The 19,374-nt window shown below is 46.5% G+C and overlaps 1 protein-coding gene across 14 annotated transcripts in view; it reads right to left on the bottom strand.

Moving 5' to 3' along the window:
* nrxn3b (neurexin 3b) overlaps positions 1-19,374 on the bottom strand; it is a 292,901-nt gene that overhangs the window by 74,867 nt on the left and 198,660 nt on the right. For all 14 annotated transcript variants that reach the window (XM_030404632.1, XM_030404631.1, XM_030404635.1 and 11 more), the window contains one exon: positions 1,485-1,666. In XM_030404632.1, coding sequence (XP_030260492.1) covers positions 1,485-1,666 — 182 coding nt within the window. The remainder of the gene's footprint in view (positions 1-1,484; positions 1,667-19,374) is intronic.

The following is a 19,374-nucleotide window of genomic DNA, read 5'->3' as shown; positions in this document are numbered from 1 at the left end:
TGTGTGCTGTTTTGTGTTTTTGCCAAATATCGTGCGGTTTAAGGGTATAATCACTGTTAATATTAAACGAAACCCACTTTGTTTGCACACCCTCGGCTGTCAATGAATCATTTGAAATATTAGCAGTGCTGTGTTACCCCACGCAGCACACACACACACACACACACACACACACACACACACACACACACAAACTGTGCTCAGAACACGCTGCTTCTGTAAATGAATTGGCGAAATCTCCAGTTGCTTTTTTCTAATAATAAATTCATTAACGCTGTGAGACTGGAGGAATGAAGACATCCGCCGCCCAGCGACTCGCAGCCAAATCATACGAGATACCCTGCTTGGCTAGCTGTGCTGTGATATCTGAAAAAGCAGAATTAAAAATGCATCCCTCCTCCTTCCTTTAGGGGCTCCTGCAATTACCCAGTTGGTTAGGGAAGGCAGGGAGGCGTTTCCTCGCAAAGCTACTGTATATCTTTATAATTTCCTCCTCGATCCACGCCACTCTGCTTTTCCTCTTTCACCTGCGCGCTCATGCGAGCGAGCGGCGGTGACTTTATCACTCTACTGTACTGCAGCTCCAAAACTGCACGTTGTTGGCCCTCGTCTTCGCCGAGCAGATGGCTGCTTTTCTGCACCACATGGCCGGCACTCAGGAGATGAGGGGAGCTCTTTAAGAAGAAAAAGACTTTCAATCTGCTTTCGCGACTGTAGCTCCTCCTCATCATCATCATCACATCTTTTTTTTTTCCCGTTTTCCCACGCGTCGTCAGCAGCGACTCCCTCCTCCTCCCCCCCCTTCCACGCACCCTGGCGCAACCACCAGCGCCGCCTCGACACATCTCCATCTCACTGGCTTGGCGCTCCGCATTCATCGAGCTGCTCTTGATGATTATGTAAATACTTAATGCTTATGTAAACGAGTCAAACACAAGGTCGCAAAGCGAGACGATTAAGATGCAGCGCGGATACACAGTCGACCGGCCAAGAATTCCAGCTCCCCCTCCAGGGTTTGTCCGACATGTGGGAACACACTGCATATGCATGGTGAGCCGTATTCATTATTCAAGCTGGGAGTTGGTTGGAATGGTGGTGAGGTTGGGTTATTCTGGAGGAGGATGGCGAGCAGAGACTTTGAGCCGGTGGAGTGAGCTATCTTTCTTTTTTTTTTTTTTCTTTTATGGATCTGCACCGTTTGTATAATTCAGTTTGGGCTGAATTTGGCCTGAAGACTGCAATAAGTAAACCTTGAGGAATGATTCAGAGGTTTGTTTGTGGTCATCTTCTTGGCTCTCGCTCCGCTCGCGGTTGTAACGCCAGAAACACATATATAGGCGCTGAAATAGCCAAGAAAACAGCTCCTAATGAGCTCAAGCAGATGTTTAGCCGCATGCTAATTAAATAAATGTATTCAGCGGAGCGAGTGGGGTGTCAAGCTGTTAAGTACCGCTGGATTCTGAAATGACAATATCAGGACTTACGATGTGGAGCATGATGTAGTCTCCCAGGCGCGGGGCGCTGTCGATACGGACCAGGATGCCGTCCTTGATGGTGGTGCTGAAGCCCACCGCCAGCCGGTCCGTCCGTGTGCTCGGCCTCTCGTTGTTGGGCCAGGTGTATGTGATCAGACCTCCTCCTTTACCGAAGATGTATGTGGTGCCAGCTGTAGAGACACAAGGAGTAAACAAAGGGGGGAAGCAATTAGATTTATTCTTGGAGAAACAGAGACAGGTAAAACGACAGTGGGTGAAATCCAATTCTGTGATGTACAAACACACTGTAACTAGACCCGAGGGAGCACGCCGTCGTCACCAGCGAGACACTTTTCCTGACATAACTGCCTCCATTAAGAGCCAAATCTGCTGTAAGTCCTTTACAGCTACCCTGCCACTGCTACAATGTAATTGTGTCAAGTTCTATTTTAGGTGTTTAATGGTATTCAGCCACCACCACCCTTTGGGCAGAAGTCAGCGGCTCCCCTGGTACCATCTATGACCTATCCAGCTCTTAAATATAGCACGTTTCCAGGGAATAACAGCCAGTATGACCAGAACCGGATAACTCTCCCAATCCTCATGTATTATATATGAGACCTGCAACCAAAGAACAAAGGCTGGCACAAGAAAGGAGAGAAGGAGAGGGGGAAAAAAAAAAAAAAATAAAAAATCGAAGAACCTTCGTCGAGTTTAATTTGACAAATGCAGTGTGGAAAAAAAGGCGGCGGGACCACTGGAGCTCGAGATGCTCCCCAGAATGAAATTTTCTGTTATTACATCAGCCACTATGCAGATTTGTGTCAGATTAGAGGCTCTGATTGGATCAAGCTTGGCCCCAAGCCACGAAATCTGCGAAAGTTGTTTGTGGGGCTTCTTCATTTTTATTCCTCAACACATGGAAAAAAACGAGAGCCAAGTTTCATGATTTGGTTGCAGGGTTGGGTTCAATTCCGACTTCTGAATAGTCCCCAAGGTGCATCAGAATTAAAGCACTGAATCCTTGAGCCGCTTAGTCATCTCGTCCACATTTAGGCCGAGATAATCAAGAGATCAAAGGCATTAGACCTACAGCAGACAGACTTGTGGGCGAATCAATACGGGAGCCGAAACAGACTCCTGTGGCCGCGGGATAGCGGAGGGCGTTTGGCCCACCTCGGTGGCTGACAGTGGATTGGTAATGAAGTCCCTGGGTTTTTACATCAATATATTCATCTTTCTGCCATCCCTTTCTTCCACATCACCTCCCTCCCTCTGCCGCTCCACTCTTTTCCATTCACTTCCTCTGCAAGTCACCTGAACATCTGTTTGGCCTTGTGATGGGTGCCCAGCTGTCTCACTGTTTCCCCTATGAAGCGGCCAACAATCTGCTCTGTGGTCCATAATACCCCGGGGACCGCGCGAACATATGGATGAGAGGGAGTAAGAGAAGGAGAGAGAGAGGGAGTCCATCGACTAGATGAGTGTCTCTATTTGCCTTCGGGCGCACAAACAGGTCCGCAATTCACACGACGCCGGTGCCAACGATGCAAACCACCGGCTAAGGTTGTATGTGACATGAAAAATATCTAAACGACTGAAGCATCCCGAGCCTCGAACAACTGCTCCTCTTCTCATAACTAATAACCGAACATGGCTGGTTTAACACAGACGCTCCCCTTTGAGATTTCATTTTTTGTCCCCTGGAAGAAATAATAAAACCTCTCTATTGCTCTCAATGACATTGCAACAACCGAAGCTGCCGTTTGCATCATGTATCACCTGCCTCAAATAGCTCATTTCCTCCATGGCATCGCGTCTGGCTCACAACGAGGCCCCCGATGCCACGGAGACAGCAGATAGCAGCCCGCAGCCCGGTTGCACCGGATCTGGCCCCGCTGTCTCATTGCCTCAAAGTTTCTGCTTGCCAAAAGAGTTCAGGCAGACTTGGGATCAGTTTCCCCCTGCAAACGAGCAAACTTTGCCTATCTCATCTAACACACGCACACGCACACACACACACACACACACACACCGCGCTCTCTGTTTTTTTCTGGAGGGGATGACGATGATGAGCAGCAAAGATACAAGCAACCCGGGGAGCCAATTATCACATTGAGGAGATTTGCTTAGTGTTTCAAGAAGACAATGTTCGGCATGAAACACACACAGGCAGCCACACGCACCCCGTCTGACGCACACGCACACACACGCATACGCAGGCTGGCTGATGGAGGCACAAATGCACATCGTGACGCTCAAGTGTGCAAACACGTGCGCATGCACACAAACACTCAAACCGCGACGCATTCGCACACACAATCACACACACAATCACACAAGTGGGTGATTATCTGCACAAGTACAGAGAAGAGAGAGAACCCGAGATCGCCGAAATGTTGCACATTTCCCTAACAACCTGCTGGGCCCAGACTGTACCAGCTGCATTTCCACACGCGGCGTGGAAAGTCCGCTGCATATCAATTCATGCGTTCACTGTGTGCACAAACCATCGAGTAGGGGGGATCATTTCTGATCTGAAGATTTCAGCGGAGGAATAGAATTGAACGAATGGTTAGCAACTGTGAGGGCAACGGAGAAACGCGGCAGCCAGAATAAACTCCGAAGGTCAAGAGTTTCACCCGAGTAACTTGACTGCAGAGCAAATCAGCCTTTACACTCGAGTGTGGATCTAAAGAGCGCCAGCATATAATAAAATTACAGCGATTTTGCAAGGAGACTAATGAGATGAAAGTGAGGGTAAGCAATGGCATATTTTAACTTTTTCCGGCATATTTTAGCAGGCACACTTTCAATTACTTCAGCTAACACCTCCTTGGGCATTAACCTGGCCCCAAAACTATTAATAAACAATGTTCTTTTCAAGGATCTTTACCCAGTTTTAAAAAAAAAGGAGGAAGCGGCTACGGCTTTTTCTTCATTAGAATAAATAAAATCAACACGTGCCTATTGCTTTCACTTTAATTTGGCGAGAAGCTCTCACATTAGCACTTCGGCAAAAACCTTTTAAAAATGCGCATGTAATTAAAAGTGCGAGAGCGCCATGAAACAAAAAAGAATGTCATTCATTGTCTGGAAAATAACTGGGTTCATTAATAAGACAACCTTTAAAGAAAATGACTCTGCGCCACAGTGACGGGCCTGAACACTTTTCTCCCTCTTGATTTGCTTGATAAGAACGCGGCAAAGAGCCGGACGTCAATCTCAGTCAAACACATTAAAGCGACGAGGTGAAAGCAGTCCGATTTGTTACGTGCTTCATGAATAAATGGCAGTGGGAGTCGTAGAAGCTCAATATTTCCCAACCATTCCTGCGTCAGTTTCTTTTTGTAGTCGCTTCGGACCCTTCATCTGCTATCGCGGTTCTGACCCGGCGCCGACGGCTTTAGCGCCGCCGCTTACAAGTCTGAAACCTTCCTGCCAGAAAACGGCAGAACTGAAGCGCGCACGCCTCTCACAGCCGTGTTGCCCTGGTGAAAAGCCAACTACAGGGAAAATATCATCAAAGGAATCAAATCTACAAACAGATTACAGCACAAGATGTTATTCTGGTGGATCAGAGGGGACTTTCATCTCCATCTTTGTATAATGCAATCTTGCCATGGCCAGTGGGTATTGGAGGGAGGCCATTTGAAATCTAATTGTAGCATAAGGGTGCTCCATTGATTTCTGAGTGAAGGCATTGGAGATAGGAAACCCTCGAAGAAAATGATGACCAACGATTTTCTTCGGAGAATTCTTTTGATAGTTCGCGGTAAAACAAAATAAAATACCTTAAAAAAAAATCCACGGCGCTCGCTTTTTGGAAATAAAAGCTCCTCGTTGATGCATTACTCTCCAGCGTTGTGATTCATTGCATCTGCAGTGTGCCCTCCGTTTAGAGACAAACTGTGGATGAGAGACTAGGTCAAAGCCTTGGCCTCTATTTCACAGAGGTCCCCCGAGGCGTGGGAGTGCAGACAGAAGGTCAGGACACCTGTCTGCAGCTCAGAACTATGTCCTGTCCTTCAGGCTCCACACGTGACATTTCCCAAGTAGAGAAAAGAAGAAGAAAGGGGAAATAAAGAGGAGGGATTTTTCATGCAGAGACAGAATTGATGGAAGGTCACCAGTTTCTGTGAACTTGACCAGCGGGGAAAATCTGGACGGAGCGAGCAAGATCCCCAATCGAAGCCAGCTCGGTCTACAGCGAAAAAATATATACTTCATAGTAACCGTCATTTATAAGTGGTGAATTTACAGTGACTTAAAATGCATTGAATAGTTGTTTCACTGTTTGTTTGTTTCATTTATTAAATCAAAAATGACTAAAACTATCAACAGCATATAAAGAATTAACAGTCTGACATCATGACGTCTATATATTGTGTTAGCATGCTAACCAGCTAGCCTCAGCCCATCCAGGTCCGAAGCTCGTGTACTGGTGGTGCACACTACCAACACCACCCTGGTGCTCCCAGCTCCCGGTCTGGACCGCTACATGTACGGCTAACTAAGCTATCTCGCTAACGTCAGCTTACAGTTCCTCAGTTACTTGGGTGATACGCCGCTCTGTTTGTTTCCAGTGTGAATTTGACAGGTGGCCAGTGAGAACAGGTAAATATATATTCACTGCAAAGGAAAACCTTGACTGTATATCATTTACGGGGCATGTTTGCACACTCTTCTGCCTGCCTGTCTCCGACACACACACACACATATATAGAAGCTGCAGCCGGCAACAATGCTATCTATAAAAAAGCAAAGAGAGCAGAGCGGATGCCACGGTGCACGTCTGTTATAACTGGGTAATTGGTTGTATTCAGACTTCACACCACGCTGTGATGAAAGTCTCTGTTTAGAGGCGGCTGCGAGAGGATCTACAGTAAAAGACCGTCGGTGTCCGTCTGACTGCAAAGGCTGCAGGGAGGCGGCGGTCAAGTTGGATGTGTGTGTGCATGTGTGTGTGCATGTACCTGTACCTGTGTGCGTGCATGTGTTTACGGGCAGCCGCACAGAAAAAGGCGCCACTGCCAGCTACCCGCGAGGCACAGAGCTGCAGCGGGTAAACGCTCTCAACTCTCTGTGTATGTATGCATGCACACACACACACACGTGCATCTACATAGACATGTATGAGTCTGTGCGCACACACACACACACACACACACACACGACTTCCTCTTTCTCCTTGGTGTGTGTTGTTTATGTGCTTTTATGTCTTTCCCCTTGTTATCTCTTGGGCTTTCTGCAGCGCTCGGCGCCCCAGGGGATGGGAAAAGAAGACAAACAAGGTTTGATGTGGTCGAAATTTTCTGCCATCGGAGAATGAGGAAAAGAAAGAGCAGTCTTGGAAAAAAAAAACAAAAAACAAAATCCTGAAAGTGAGATGCAAAATGTAATTGCCTCCTCAATCACGTTCAGAGGAACTCTATCATCACAATGCCTTCCCCTGCCGCGCTTCATACAGGGGGAATTATTAGGCTTGCTGTCCTTCACACAACTACAATAAGGAATCATTGGCGGAGGAATCGAATTGGGAGATACTGAGCTGTGTAATCACCGGGATTTATCTCCATTTTACAACCTCTTATCATTTCATAATTCATATTTCCAACTGTTGCCTCTCCCCTCCGGGGTAGAGCGAGGGACCAGAGATGATTGAATGCTCCCTCTCTCGCTCGCTCCATCCTAAATCAGCCGCCAGGAGCAAGTTTACAGCAAACAGCTTAAAAAGAAAACAAAAAAAAAACTAGAGATGCATTTGTGCGTGCATGTCTGCTGTTGGACTTTTGATGTCTTCCTATATCGTATGCACATTCTCGTGTACGCCTGTCTCCTCATTGTCAGCACACATGGCGGCGGCGGCGTGTCCCATCTCTCACCAGCGACACCGAACAAAATGCGGAACATGATTGATGAAGGGCAGTGTGTCGTGAAGAATGGCTATGTAAAGAAAACAGCCAGCCTTGAATGATTTACACTGTCTGTTTCCCCGTTATAATAAGCTGTAGCATTATCACACTATATGGATTCACGCGCCAAAAACCAGGGGTAATAGAAGTGGCAGGAAAAGCGGCGGGAAAAAAAACACAGACGGAATGGACGGAGCGTAGAGAGTGAAACGCGGAGAGGACTCCGCAGACAGCCACAGCTGGATTATGATATATGTGCAAAATAAAATACAGTTCTGATTGAGCTGCTGGTGTCACGGCTAGGTTTTAACTTAAATTACCATTTCGCTTACTTATATTTTCAGCCCAATTAAACTTGTAATTATTCATCATCGGGTCTGAAAAACATTGAAGTGTAAACGTAAAGATCGCCTGTCAAAGCCACCAGGAGATAAAACAACACAGCCCGCGATTATAGCAAAGAAAGTTATTTCCCTGTCGACACTGTGCGTACAGAGGATTGTACGGGTTACTCCACATTGTATAACATTTTGTCAGAGTCATATTCTAACTTTATGAGCCAGAGCCCACTAGCAAACGCAACAAAGCGAGGCGGAGGCTCCGGCAGCTTCTGCTGCTGCTCTGGAAGCACAGCGGCACCAGTAGCCAGGATGATGAAGTCTGAGCCGCTGGGCAGCAGCTCCACTCGCTGGGATTGAGCAGTCAAATACTACAGCGGTTGTATTTGTGCTACAGTCGCCCAACGATGCCAAGAGAAGCTAAGGCCGTTCTGCTGCAGTGAGATTTGGTGCTGACGGCTTTTGTTGGGAGTTGGTTATTGGTGCGGATGGAGGGCAGGTGACAGGAAGCGAGCAGGGAGCTGCAGCCAACGAGCATTTTCACTATTGATTCATTTGTTTATTTATAGATTACAAATCAAGAAAGTCAAGTCAAGAAAAGGGAGAAAAAGGGCTTATTTCAATTTTTAAGGGATGTCTTCAAACTGCGTGTTTTTCCTAACTGACGCCTCGAAACTTTAATATTTTAAGGTTGAGAAAAGCTGAAAGCGGCTGGCGCTTTGCTTTCTTGCTTGATAAACGCCTGAAACCATTCATCGATTGATACATTGGTTGCCACTTAATTTGTCGATCTACTCATCAATTAATCAACTAACCGCTTTAGTTGAAACCTTCTAAACACGCAGCTGCCAGTTCATCAGATACACCTGGCTTCAGCTAATGCAGTCTAACACACATATTCTGCAATAAACCATATGCAATATTCATTTTTTGAGTTGTAAAGTGTTTGTTCAACTTTGTTGGAGGCTGTAGTTTGTTCTGCTGTTGAATTGTGTTATCACAAGATGTTTGCAATATTTTTCCTCTAATAAAGATCTTGTTATTTGACTAACAACTCACAGCTCACCAGATGTGGTTTTTCTTTAATTATAATGAAAAGTGTTGATATTTCATGTGTCATTCATGTTCAGAAAACTGTTCACACCGCAGCATCTAATGAGACTTATTTTGGATCCTGCACACACACTCAGATTAATTGGACCTGAGCTCTGGATGAAGTTGTGCCGGCTACCAAACTCCCTGTGAGGCCACGTTTGTCCCAAGGGCTACCTGTCAACCCTTTCCCCCCCCTCACCACTCCATAAGACGTACCCCTCGCTCGATTCCTCGGACAAACCTGCAAGCATGTTGAACCAGCCGACCGTTAAACGATCATTAAACTCTACGTCTTCCACAGCAGCCGGCTTTTCCCCTTACAGCTTGCACGTAATGTATGCAATTTGGTTGAAAAACACACTGTAGGGGCAACGGCATCTGACAACGCAAACGCGCGGCGAGACGGCTCAATCAAAAAGTTCTTATCTTTCTTGTCACCCTTCATTGGCGGGGGACAAACTTGACATATTTCCGTGACGAACAGCTTGATTTGCCATCTGCATCGTGTTGCTCACGCAGAAGCTGGGGGAGATGTGGAGCGTGGGGAGGGGAGGGGGGGGGAGAGTGGTGGAGGAGTCACTCTTCTGCAGGAGGAAGGAGGACAGACGTGGAGAACAGAGTCATGTGAACCCTCTCAAAGCAACAGGGAAGACGCGCCGGTCCTCTGTACACGCAGGCGTGTCAAACCGTCCTCAGATCAGCTACAGAGGAAGAGGGAGATGGACTCACAGACGGCGGTTAACGAAGCAGTCGTGTATCCCCCCCCCCCCTCCACTTCACGCGACAAGGCGCAAATGTGAGTACACAGAAGTGAAGATCCCCACACGTACACACAGAGACTCGAACAGCAGAAGGTGAGCCATAACAACTCTCCCCTCATTACTGTGAAACTCGGATAGTAAGTCTCACCCACCCGCCCTCTCCTCTCTTTCTCCCCCTCTCCTCCTCCTCCTCCTCCTCCTGCTGCTGCATTACTGACACTCTTCTCTGTTGTAGCGGCAAGCGGACAGAGAGGAAGGGCTTTAAATGATTTTTTTTCTCGGTTCTCTGGAGATGTCAGCTCCTATTCTTTCTGGTTGGAAAAGGAGGAGGATGAGGAAGAGGGAAGGGGGTCTGAAGAGGATTTCAGAAGGAGGGAGGGAGGGAGAGGAGGTGGAGAGAGAAGGGGGGGGGGTGTTTGCAGCTGAGATCCACGCAGCCCTCTAGGCTACAAAGAGGACCTGTCTGCTGGCTTTAATGCTGCACGCCGCCACCAGTAGAATTTTTAGAAAGAGGAAGAGAGGCGTCGCGGGGAGATGAAAAGAGGGAAGGTAAGAGGTGGGAGAGACGCAGGAGGATGCTGGATAAAAGAAGGAGAGACAGACAGACAGACAGACGGAGACGGGCAGCGAAGGATGAGAGCAATCAGATCGTGATAGCGTAAACACACTCAAATTGATGGTAAATAGTCGGGACACTCGCGCTCTAAAGCTCCGTTAAAAACCCGACTCCAACGCGCTCCTTTTCTTTGGCGAAAAATTAGCATTCTGTCGGCTCCAGTGTTGATGTTCACACTGCTCTCAGCGAAATTAGGACATGAGTGTCTCCTTCGCATCATTCATAATGCATGACACACAATGTGTGTGAGGCATATCACTTCAGAGGCAGGCCACACCAAACCCTGCTGAGGATTAGGTGAAGAAGATCTCCGAAAGAATAAGGGATTCCAAGATGGCTCCGAGTGGAAGCATCATTTATAATTGAATCTTCCCCAGAGGATAGTGCAGCCTGTCTGCCTTTGCCAAGGCTTCGCGGAGAGAGCCCAGAACTCCTCTCCTCCTCCTCCTCCTCACTCTCCTCTCCCAGTCTGTCTCTGTCTGTCTCTCTCTCTCTATCTCCCCTTCTTCTCTCTACTATAACTGAAAGGCCCTCACACACACACACACACACACACACACACACACACACACACACACAGCAAACCTCAGCTACTGATCTTATCCCAAGGCCTTTATGACTCAAACCCCAGTTGGTCGCATTTACTCATTCTGAACTTTTCATAAACTTGCCTTGTTTTGGTCCGCTGAGCGAGAAAAGTTTAAAAAATTGCACAAACAATGAATTACAAAAAATCGGTTGTGCGTTGTCCTTTTCACCTGGTGACGTCAAAGAGGATGTACTCGCCAAATCGTGGGTGAAATTGAAAGTTAGCCGTGAGATATGAACGTCAAACACTGGAGATGCAGTAAAAGTGAGGACACTCGACAAAACACTCCACATAATTACGGGTAAAACGTCCCGCGACGTTATATTTTATCGGTAATAATGAAGTCAGCGTGTGGCGGAGGAAGGGTTGTGTTAAATTCCTTAGAAAATGGAAAGAGGCTTGGTGGATTTATGATCTCAGACACAGAGTTTAGACACCTTTGGCATTTAATTCTAGCAGTTTTTTAAAAAGGTACCCGGTGGCACTTTATATTACCGTCCTCGTTGAACTGTAATTTAATTGGTATTAAGGTCTTTATGAGCATAATATGCTTTTTAGACGACATGAGCACTAATAGCAGCGTCATAAACACATTGTACAGGATGTTATAACATTAATAAGTTATTGTTCTCGCGTTTGCCGAAAAAAAGCATAGTTACCTGCTAATTAACGAAAAATAAAGTATTTATTAATCTTCAGAAAGCAACACAAACGCTAACTAAAGGTTTCACAATGACACTAATTAAACTCAGTGTGTTATAATTTAATATTAACGCTCTAAATCATCTAAGTGCTTTTAATCTAACAATAAATGTATTTATGATGCTGTTGTTAATACGTAGATGTCAATAGGGCCTTATTACCTTACTTTTACTGTACTGGGGTTGCATGTTAATGTGCAAAAGAAACATTATATGTCACATTTACATCCTGAAAGGAAGCAAACATGGATATAAACATTGCACAATTCAACACGTGACAATACCTGACTTCTAAACGTTTCATGAGAGAGAAAATATTTTGAAGAAGTCAAGGGTTCTCATCATGCACTTTGTGAGGAACACCAAACTTTGTTTAAAAGAAAACTCCAAATTATACCTTTCTGTCCTGATTCATGTGATTTTATTCTCTGATTGTGTGATTTGTTACTGTAGATGTTGGTGTTATCGTTGAGTGTGTTGTTCTTTAAGGATTCAGCCACCGCGCAGTCCTTCACCCGCTGTATAGTATAGAATGGGTACTTGTATGAAAAAGCTATGTTGAAACACGCTGTCTGAATAAAGAGCGTGCTCTTCCAGTGAGGCGGGATAGTGTTGCAGAGTTATTTTTTCACGAAATGTCAGCAGACCACAGCAGCAAATGGATTTTGCTAGTTCGGTTTGTTTGCCTCAGACTAGTTGTGGACAGAATGTAATAAGTCAAGATGGATTGACTATCTGTCAGAGTCTCTCCCACCTTTGCAACACGTACGAACCGGCTCCAGCACTATATTTGCTTGATGGTAGATAAAGAAAGCTCCATAACGCCTCTCTGCTTCTCAGCTGGCTCAAGCAGCACGTTGGTAAATGTGGGAAATGACAATTAAGGCGCCACCTCTGCATATAGTTTTCCCCTCACAGTAACTGCATTTTAAATAGAAGCTGACAGCAACTAATTGTGGAGCCGGCCTCATCAAATCATCCGTTCCTCTGACGTGCCGGCTGTGTGTTTCGATTACAGGTAGACTCTATTTATAAAACAAGTTGTGGGTGTTGCCTTTGAAGAGTATATGGATAAAAAAAAAAAAAAGCCGGACGGATGGATGCTCAAAAAGGAATCGGTGTCTTGTATGAAAGCGGGCTAATCTTCCCTTTGATATCGACAACATCAAATAGAAAAGTACTTGAACCCAAAAAGGAGATGCACCTTAATGGCTCTTCCTCGCCGAGGGGGGAAAACAAACAACGCAATCAAGCTGACAATACGGACCCAGTTATTTGAGATCAAAATCAAACTGTGAATAAACATGCCCGACGACCTTTGCCGCTCGCTCGGTGACTTTCTCTTTGTCTGAATCCGATGACTGCCCGCCGAAAACACAGCTTCATTGTCTTCTCCGAAGCTCGACCAGCTGTGCCTGCCGTTGGCATGGCAACCCCACATCATAGCAATCAACGTCTGTGGCGGACATATTGTCTCCAACACTGGCTACACTAAAGACCCCTATGTTGTTGATTAACTCCCAAACGTACCTCCCCACTTAATGATGAACAGGAATACATACAGTGAACGCTCACCTCAGCGAGCCTCCCACGCCTGCTGCACACTCTCTCCACGCACACACATATGGCGCACAGGCTCAAGTGTGATGCAGGAAAGGGAAGAAAAAAAAAAATCAAATCAAGTTTGTACTTTTCAAAAGTTTACCCAGCCGCCTCCCTCTGAGCCAAGGACTTCCATTCCACAGTGACACTTAAAGCTGCGCTCGCCGTGGCCCTGTTTCTCTCACCAAACAACTCCGCTTAAGCCAACGCCTGCCATCATCAACGCTGACCTTGATGAAGTGATTAGAGTTGACACGTAGCTTTTACATATGTGGCAACCTGCAAGGGACCACTGTTAAGTGCACCGGTCTGCCATTCTTTCACGGAAGCAATCAGCACATGGCTAATGGTCAGTCATCAAAGGGAGTCAGAATCCACCTTTTCGCCGAGCTTCGCCTGTCTGCACCACCGACTTCGGCATTATTTCACGCGGTGGGAGGTCAAGGTTTTTATTTAAACACCTTTGATAAGTTGACTGTGAGTGAGACTTAGGTTGGGTGTTGGTATAATGTAGGCAGGAATTCAATTATACAGTCTGAAATATAGAGCTAAGGTCGGGTCTAACGTGCGTTGCAATCACTTGAGCAAACACAGCAAAGAAATTCCGTCAATTCTCTTTTCTGGACTGGACAGGCGACAGATCTTAACCCCGCCCGCTGCAGCGTTTGGTCTCTGGTGTTTTGAAAGTGACCTCACCGTCATCCAAGTCCCAAATGAGAAAATATCTTTTGGGAAGAATGGTGTTCATCCTTTGATTTGAGCTCCAGAGACTTGTCAAATCCAAGCCGAGAAAACATTAAAGCCTCCCTGGCGTTCTGTCGGGGCACGACACCTTGCTAATGCTGCATGAACAATTTCACACATTGTCGGATTAATGGAGATCGGAAGTCGTTCGTTTCAATGGAGGGTGAATGACCATAATGGATTAGTGTCCCCAGTGAGTGCTCGTTGTCTGATCATACATTTTTTGGGATTTTTCCAAACCTTCACTTCACACCGGACCGCCAGTACAACCTGAGGCACAGATAGTGGCAGATAATGGACGATACTGTGGCTTGAGCTACTCAATAGTTGCTTTTTCCCCAAAACAAAACACTTAAATTTGAATCCATATGCTCGTCACCCAGCAGCTCCTTGCTGCTCACGATCACACTTTCAAATCCGTTGCCTTTTACCGATGATGAGAACCCCGCTGCTTAAACCGAGCTTCGCATTTTGATCACGTTAACTGTCGCTCAGGTCATTAAGCTGATGATGCCAAGATGAAGCCAGGATTGCATGTTCTCTCTGGAGGTTCCATCCAGGTCTGTCAAGCAAACATCAACCCAAAACCGCTTTCAGTAGCCCAGCGAAACGGTGGAGTGAGGCGCGCAGGTGATGACAAAAAACTCTGCCTCCAATCCATGAATACTATTTAAGCCAACAATCACATTAATCTTTATTCCCCTCTGTCTCTTGGTCTCCGAACCATGTGGATGCGCACACAAAGACACAGTAGTAGATAGATCGCACATTCTGGGGCCGAGAGTCTTTACCGCTGCAACTGGGGCTCAATATTGGAATGCTACTCTGCAGTCGCTGTTTTCCAATTCCCCCCGGCAGGTGGTTTGACTTCAGCCCTCTATTGAATGTGTCAACCTGTAATTAATGCCCTCCCTCTCTTCAATTCACCTCCACTCTACCCTCTCCATTCTTCTCCTCCCCGACTCTTCCTCCTCCACCATTGACCAGCTCCCTTGACCGAGTCTTGCCAGTAGTTCCACCCGCCGCTCCAAGGACATTGAGCTCCAGACAAAACAAAGCAGTGACTCAGGCCATGGGAGCAAAATTTGGCGGCAGAGCCACAATCCATCTCCTTTCAGTCATTTGGCCACAAAGCCGTGGAGAGGCCGGTGCTGCACTACCTCCTCTGTTATCTGTTTCCAATCCTTTATCATGGGGCGAGAACGGGCTTAGGAGAAGGAGGGGAAGGGGAGGGAGCAATGGAGATGGATGCTTAAAAGGCCACTGCCACACAAGGAATAAACAAGAGGAGGTGCAATCAATGAGAAGGGGGGGTGGAAGGGACAAACACAGGGTAAAGGGTACTTCTTGAAAGCCGTAATTAACGGAATACTTAAGCAGGAGTTATGGATTGACGATAGGCAGGAGGGCTTACGCCAATCTCACCGAGGACGACACAAAGACACGAAAGTACGCGTGTGTTCGGGGAGATTGCGCACATCTGCATGCATATGTGAGTCTGGGAGTGTGAAGTGAGCTCGTGTGAAAGTGCGTGCGGACGTGTATGCTGATCGGTGGCCAAGGCTTTGCTGAATGTGCCTGGGGTGACGTTGAGAGGGCCTGGGGGAGTTTGGAGGGCAGCGGAATGGAACATGCCGGCCTCTCACAGTGTCTTAGCGTCGGCCTAATTAAAGGCTAAGCCAAAAAGCTCTCCGTGTTGTTGTTGCTGCTGCTGCTGCTGCTGTTCTGTGTGTTTGACCGTGTGGATGTGCTGGCGTTTCGGAAAAAGCCTGCGCGCGGATGCTCAAGTGTTTGGAAACCTTTCGCTCGTAATCACGCGTTCCTAAATACTCCACGGCGAGTTGTCGCGACCGCACGAGGCATCCCGTCCCAGATTTATGACTCGAAACTCTCACGATGGCAGACAAAAGAGTTGCTGGGCTGTCATTTGAGTTTGGATGCAAATTGATTGAACAGATACTTTGAACACAGAAGCTGTGTTCAAGGATTTTCTGTATTCTTGGTGAAATGTCACATTTCTAACAAGACCTGCACAACTCAAGCTATCTATTTTATCAAATATAACAGTTGTGAAATATATTGTGATCACACACACTTTTCAAGTGACCCAGTTGAGGTTCCTGATCCCAAAGTTGAGAAACTCTCCTCTCTGTGTTTGTGTGAGTGTTGACTGGTGTGTTTCAGTGTGTGCCTACCTTTTTCTGATGTGCAGATTTCAGAGTAGGTGTACATCTACAAGCTAAGCCACCGAGTGTGTGTCTGTCCCCACTTTCCGTCTGTTTTTCTGCCATCTCTGTCTTTCTTCTTCTTCCCCTTCTTCAATCTTTCATTTATATACCTAAACCCCACCCATACCGGGCGGCACAGTTGCTGCCTTTGAAGATGTACTTAGCCCTAACTGACGAGAAATTTAAAGAGAGTGACGGTGGCTTTCAACAGCTCATGAAAGGCAAAAGATATCTGGCATGCTGTGTGAGTCAAATGGATGTGGGAATTGTTGCAGTAGCATGGGTAGCGGGGACGCGGGACTATAGGCAAAACCTCTGTACAAAAGCTTACTTCAATCCCTTAGCCCGGGCTCGCGCACATCTTGGCTCGCATGGCACGCATGGAAATGAGCGAATGCACGGGAAAGACAAAGGAAAGCCTCAGCCAGCTGAACCCCTGAGCTACCTTTGACAAAACCAAAACCATAAAATGCATCATTCAAATATATATTTTGGCATGTCTTCATTCAACAGTGTTTTTTTCCCGCCCTCTCTCCTTGCCTTGGGACAATACGCTGGCACAAAGCATGGTTTTCAAAAAAAAGAAAAGAAAGTCTTCTCAGTCTGACGCCAAATTGGGAAATTTATTCCACTGCCCCGGGGAGTCAAGCTCATTAAAACATATTACCTCTCCTGTCATATGGGGACCTACCTATCGGCACACAATCCATTTCTGTTAAAAGAAAAAAAAAAACTGTAGATGCTCGGTGACCTACACACTTTAAATATGTTGCGACAGAAAGACAAGGTGACGGGGCCCATTGTATAGTCTAGACATGAGCTCTTGTTTCATCAAAGGGAAGACATCAATCCGCAGGCTGAGCCAATAGGGCAACAGGTGCCACAGTCGCACAGAGCCTATCAGGATCTGACTTCATTTTACTGCGGCATTGGATATGAATACTGATGGGGATGTGTTGGACTCTGCCAAGGGAGGCGCAAATAACAGCACGGGCCACGCAAGGAGAGCAATAAATGTCTTTGAACTTCCACGCTGTGGTTTTTATGCATTGTGCAACATCAATTGTATTGCTTTGTGTGTAGGTGACTGAGGGGTTTCTATATTACAGTATCCGTCTACTGTCTGCTGTTATGGACACGAGGCGTGTGTTCTGTATTACATAGAGCGGAGGTTGCTGTTCACCTTGAGGTAACACAGTAGGCTGTGGAGTAGAATAATAATACACCGAATGTGATCTGCACAAAAGGAAAAATAAGGAGGAAAAAAAGGTAAAGAAACACCACAGAAGCTGTTTCAAGTCCATCATTTCCTCCCACTGGAACCCAAAGAACCATGTACCAAAAAAGTACAGTGTGAAACATGAATGGCTTCTTCTTCAGTATCTCAGTCTGCAGCTATACCGCCTGCATGCTTGTTCGCATTTCAAAATCAGCTCTTATCAAAGCACTTTCTTATCTTGTGCACAACCTGGCTACCCCCCCCCCCCCCCCTTATTCCCCTGCTGCGTTTGACCCTAAGCTCGATGAAGGGGGCTTGCAGATCTTCAGTGAGAGGTCTGAGGCTGATTCTGTGTATGGCAAACTGAGTGGCAGGTTACTGCCAGTTTGTAATAGGTGGCCGTGTGGTCAGGCCAGCGGTGCAAAGGGCTGACCTCAGAGTGCAAGGCTGTAATGGCAGGACTTACCATCCAGGACGGCGGATAGGTTATGAGGTTTTTGTTTGACTTTTATTACCTCCACCAAGGAGGTTATGTGTTCGCACCCTGTTGGTTGGTTGGTCGGTTGGAGTCTAGATGGAGAATTTTTTAACATTTTCATGAATTTCTCAGGGAATAATGGATGGATTGGGTGTATTTAGGTCGCTGGTGTCTATGACTGAGTAGAATTTGATGTTGCTCAAGATAAAAATCCGGATCTCGCGGATAAATATGTTTTATTTGATATCAGATTAGGTTTGACTTGAGTTGAAGGAGACTGTTGGGCCTCAGTGGAGGTATACGCTCTTCCGTCGCCGTTCTAGTTTGATTTGTAATTGCATCTTTTCCCCCAACTGTAGAGGACGACAGGACGAAAGTAGGCCACTGAAGAACTGAGCAGATTTGGGAATAGACTGAGCGCAGTGATGACCAGCGTTGTAGAAGTGTTACGACGAACACAACAACACTCAAATCCCGCTCATTACTTCACAAACCTGGGATTACATATTCTGTCAAGGAAGTGAGCGCAGATGAGAGATAGGACTGGAAGGCATCTTTCCGCCATAACAGAGCATGTATACATCTAGTCAACGAGCAGCCCTGACATCAAACATTGAAACAAACCGAGAGACATCAAAGCCGTCTCCGCGAGAACGTTTTGCTCTGTCACATTCCACATTACCTTGATCAATTTAAACTTTTTATTTCGTGCCATCAAGTGCACCACAAGCACCCTGCCAGCGAGCACAATAGAAGTTCTTCAGACGGATGGCATTTCTATCCCGGCAGAGAGGTACTCACTGTTGCAACAAAAAAAAAAAAAAAAAGAAAAAAGCGGGGAACTGTTGCTGAGATAGAGAAAGAAAGGCTTGAGTGGGTGTGTGCCAGGGACTCACAATGCGAGTACCGCCGTGCACGGATATACAGGTGCGCTTGTGTGCATGTTTGCATATTCAGGCTGCGTGTTTAAATTTCAGCCGGAGACTCTCCTACTTATTCAGTTTGGCTGTGGGTCCTTATGAAATCGCCCCCGGGCAAATATTTACATTACAGTTTGCCGATTGCTTCGCTAATGGCCGGTGCGGAGTGCTCTATTGTGGCGAGATGAAGGGGAGGAGGGCGTGGAGGCGAGATACATGGTTCCGGCATAGTAACTAAGGGTGGCAGGAGTGAGAAAAGGAGGTGGTGTTGGGAAATAAACTGTTAATGTGCCTGGCTTGAAAGGGAAGGCGGGGTGGCGGAGGGGGGGGGGGGAGAAAAAACAACAAAGAGAAATGGGAAAATATGAAACCTCACATCCCATTACCCATCGCAATGTTCCCACACGCAAATGTCCTCCACACAGTCCTCCCATGACTAACCGTCCTGTTCATTCCGGCCAGCTGCGTTTGGTTTGTAAAAATGGGGGGGAAAAAGGCGCCGTTACTCACGGGGAGTAATTTGCACCGGCACCACTTGCAGAGAATGAGAAAAAAAACAAACATTAGTTGGATGCTAAATATCCCCGTTTTCTCCCATCAAGATTGCGGCTGTTCTAGCCTCCTCAGAATCTAATAAAAGATTTAGACAGTTATCTGAGCTTTGCGAAACCAAGCGGGAGAGATTAGACGAAC

Source organism: Sparus aurata, chromosome 22 (genome assembly GCF_900880675.1).
Source record: "Sparus aurata chromosome 22, fSpaAur1.1, whole genome shotgun sequence".
In the NCBI taxonomy this organism is placed as follows: domain Eukaryota; kingdom Metazoa; phylum Chordata; class Actinopteri; order Spariformes; family Sparidae; genus Sparus; species Sparus aurata.
The sequence above is the reverse complement of the archived record's forward strand: the minus strand, read 5'-3'. Positions and strand labels throughout refer to the sequence as shown.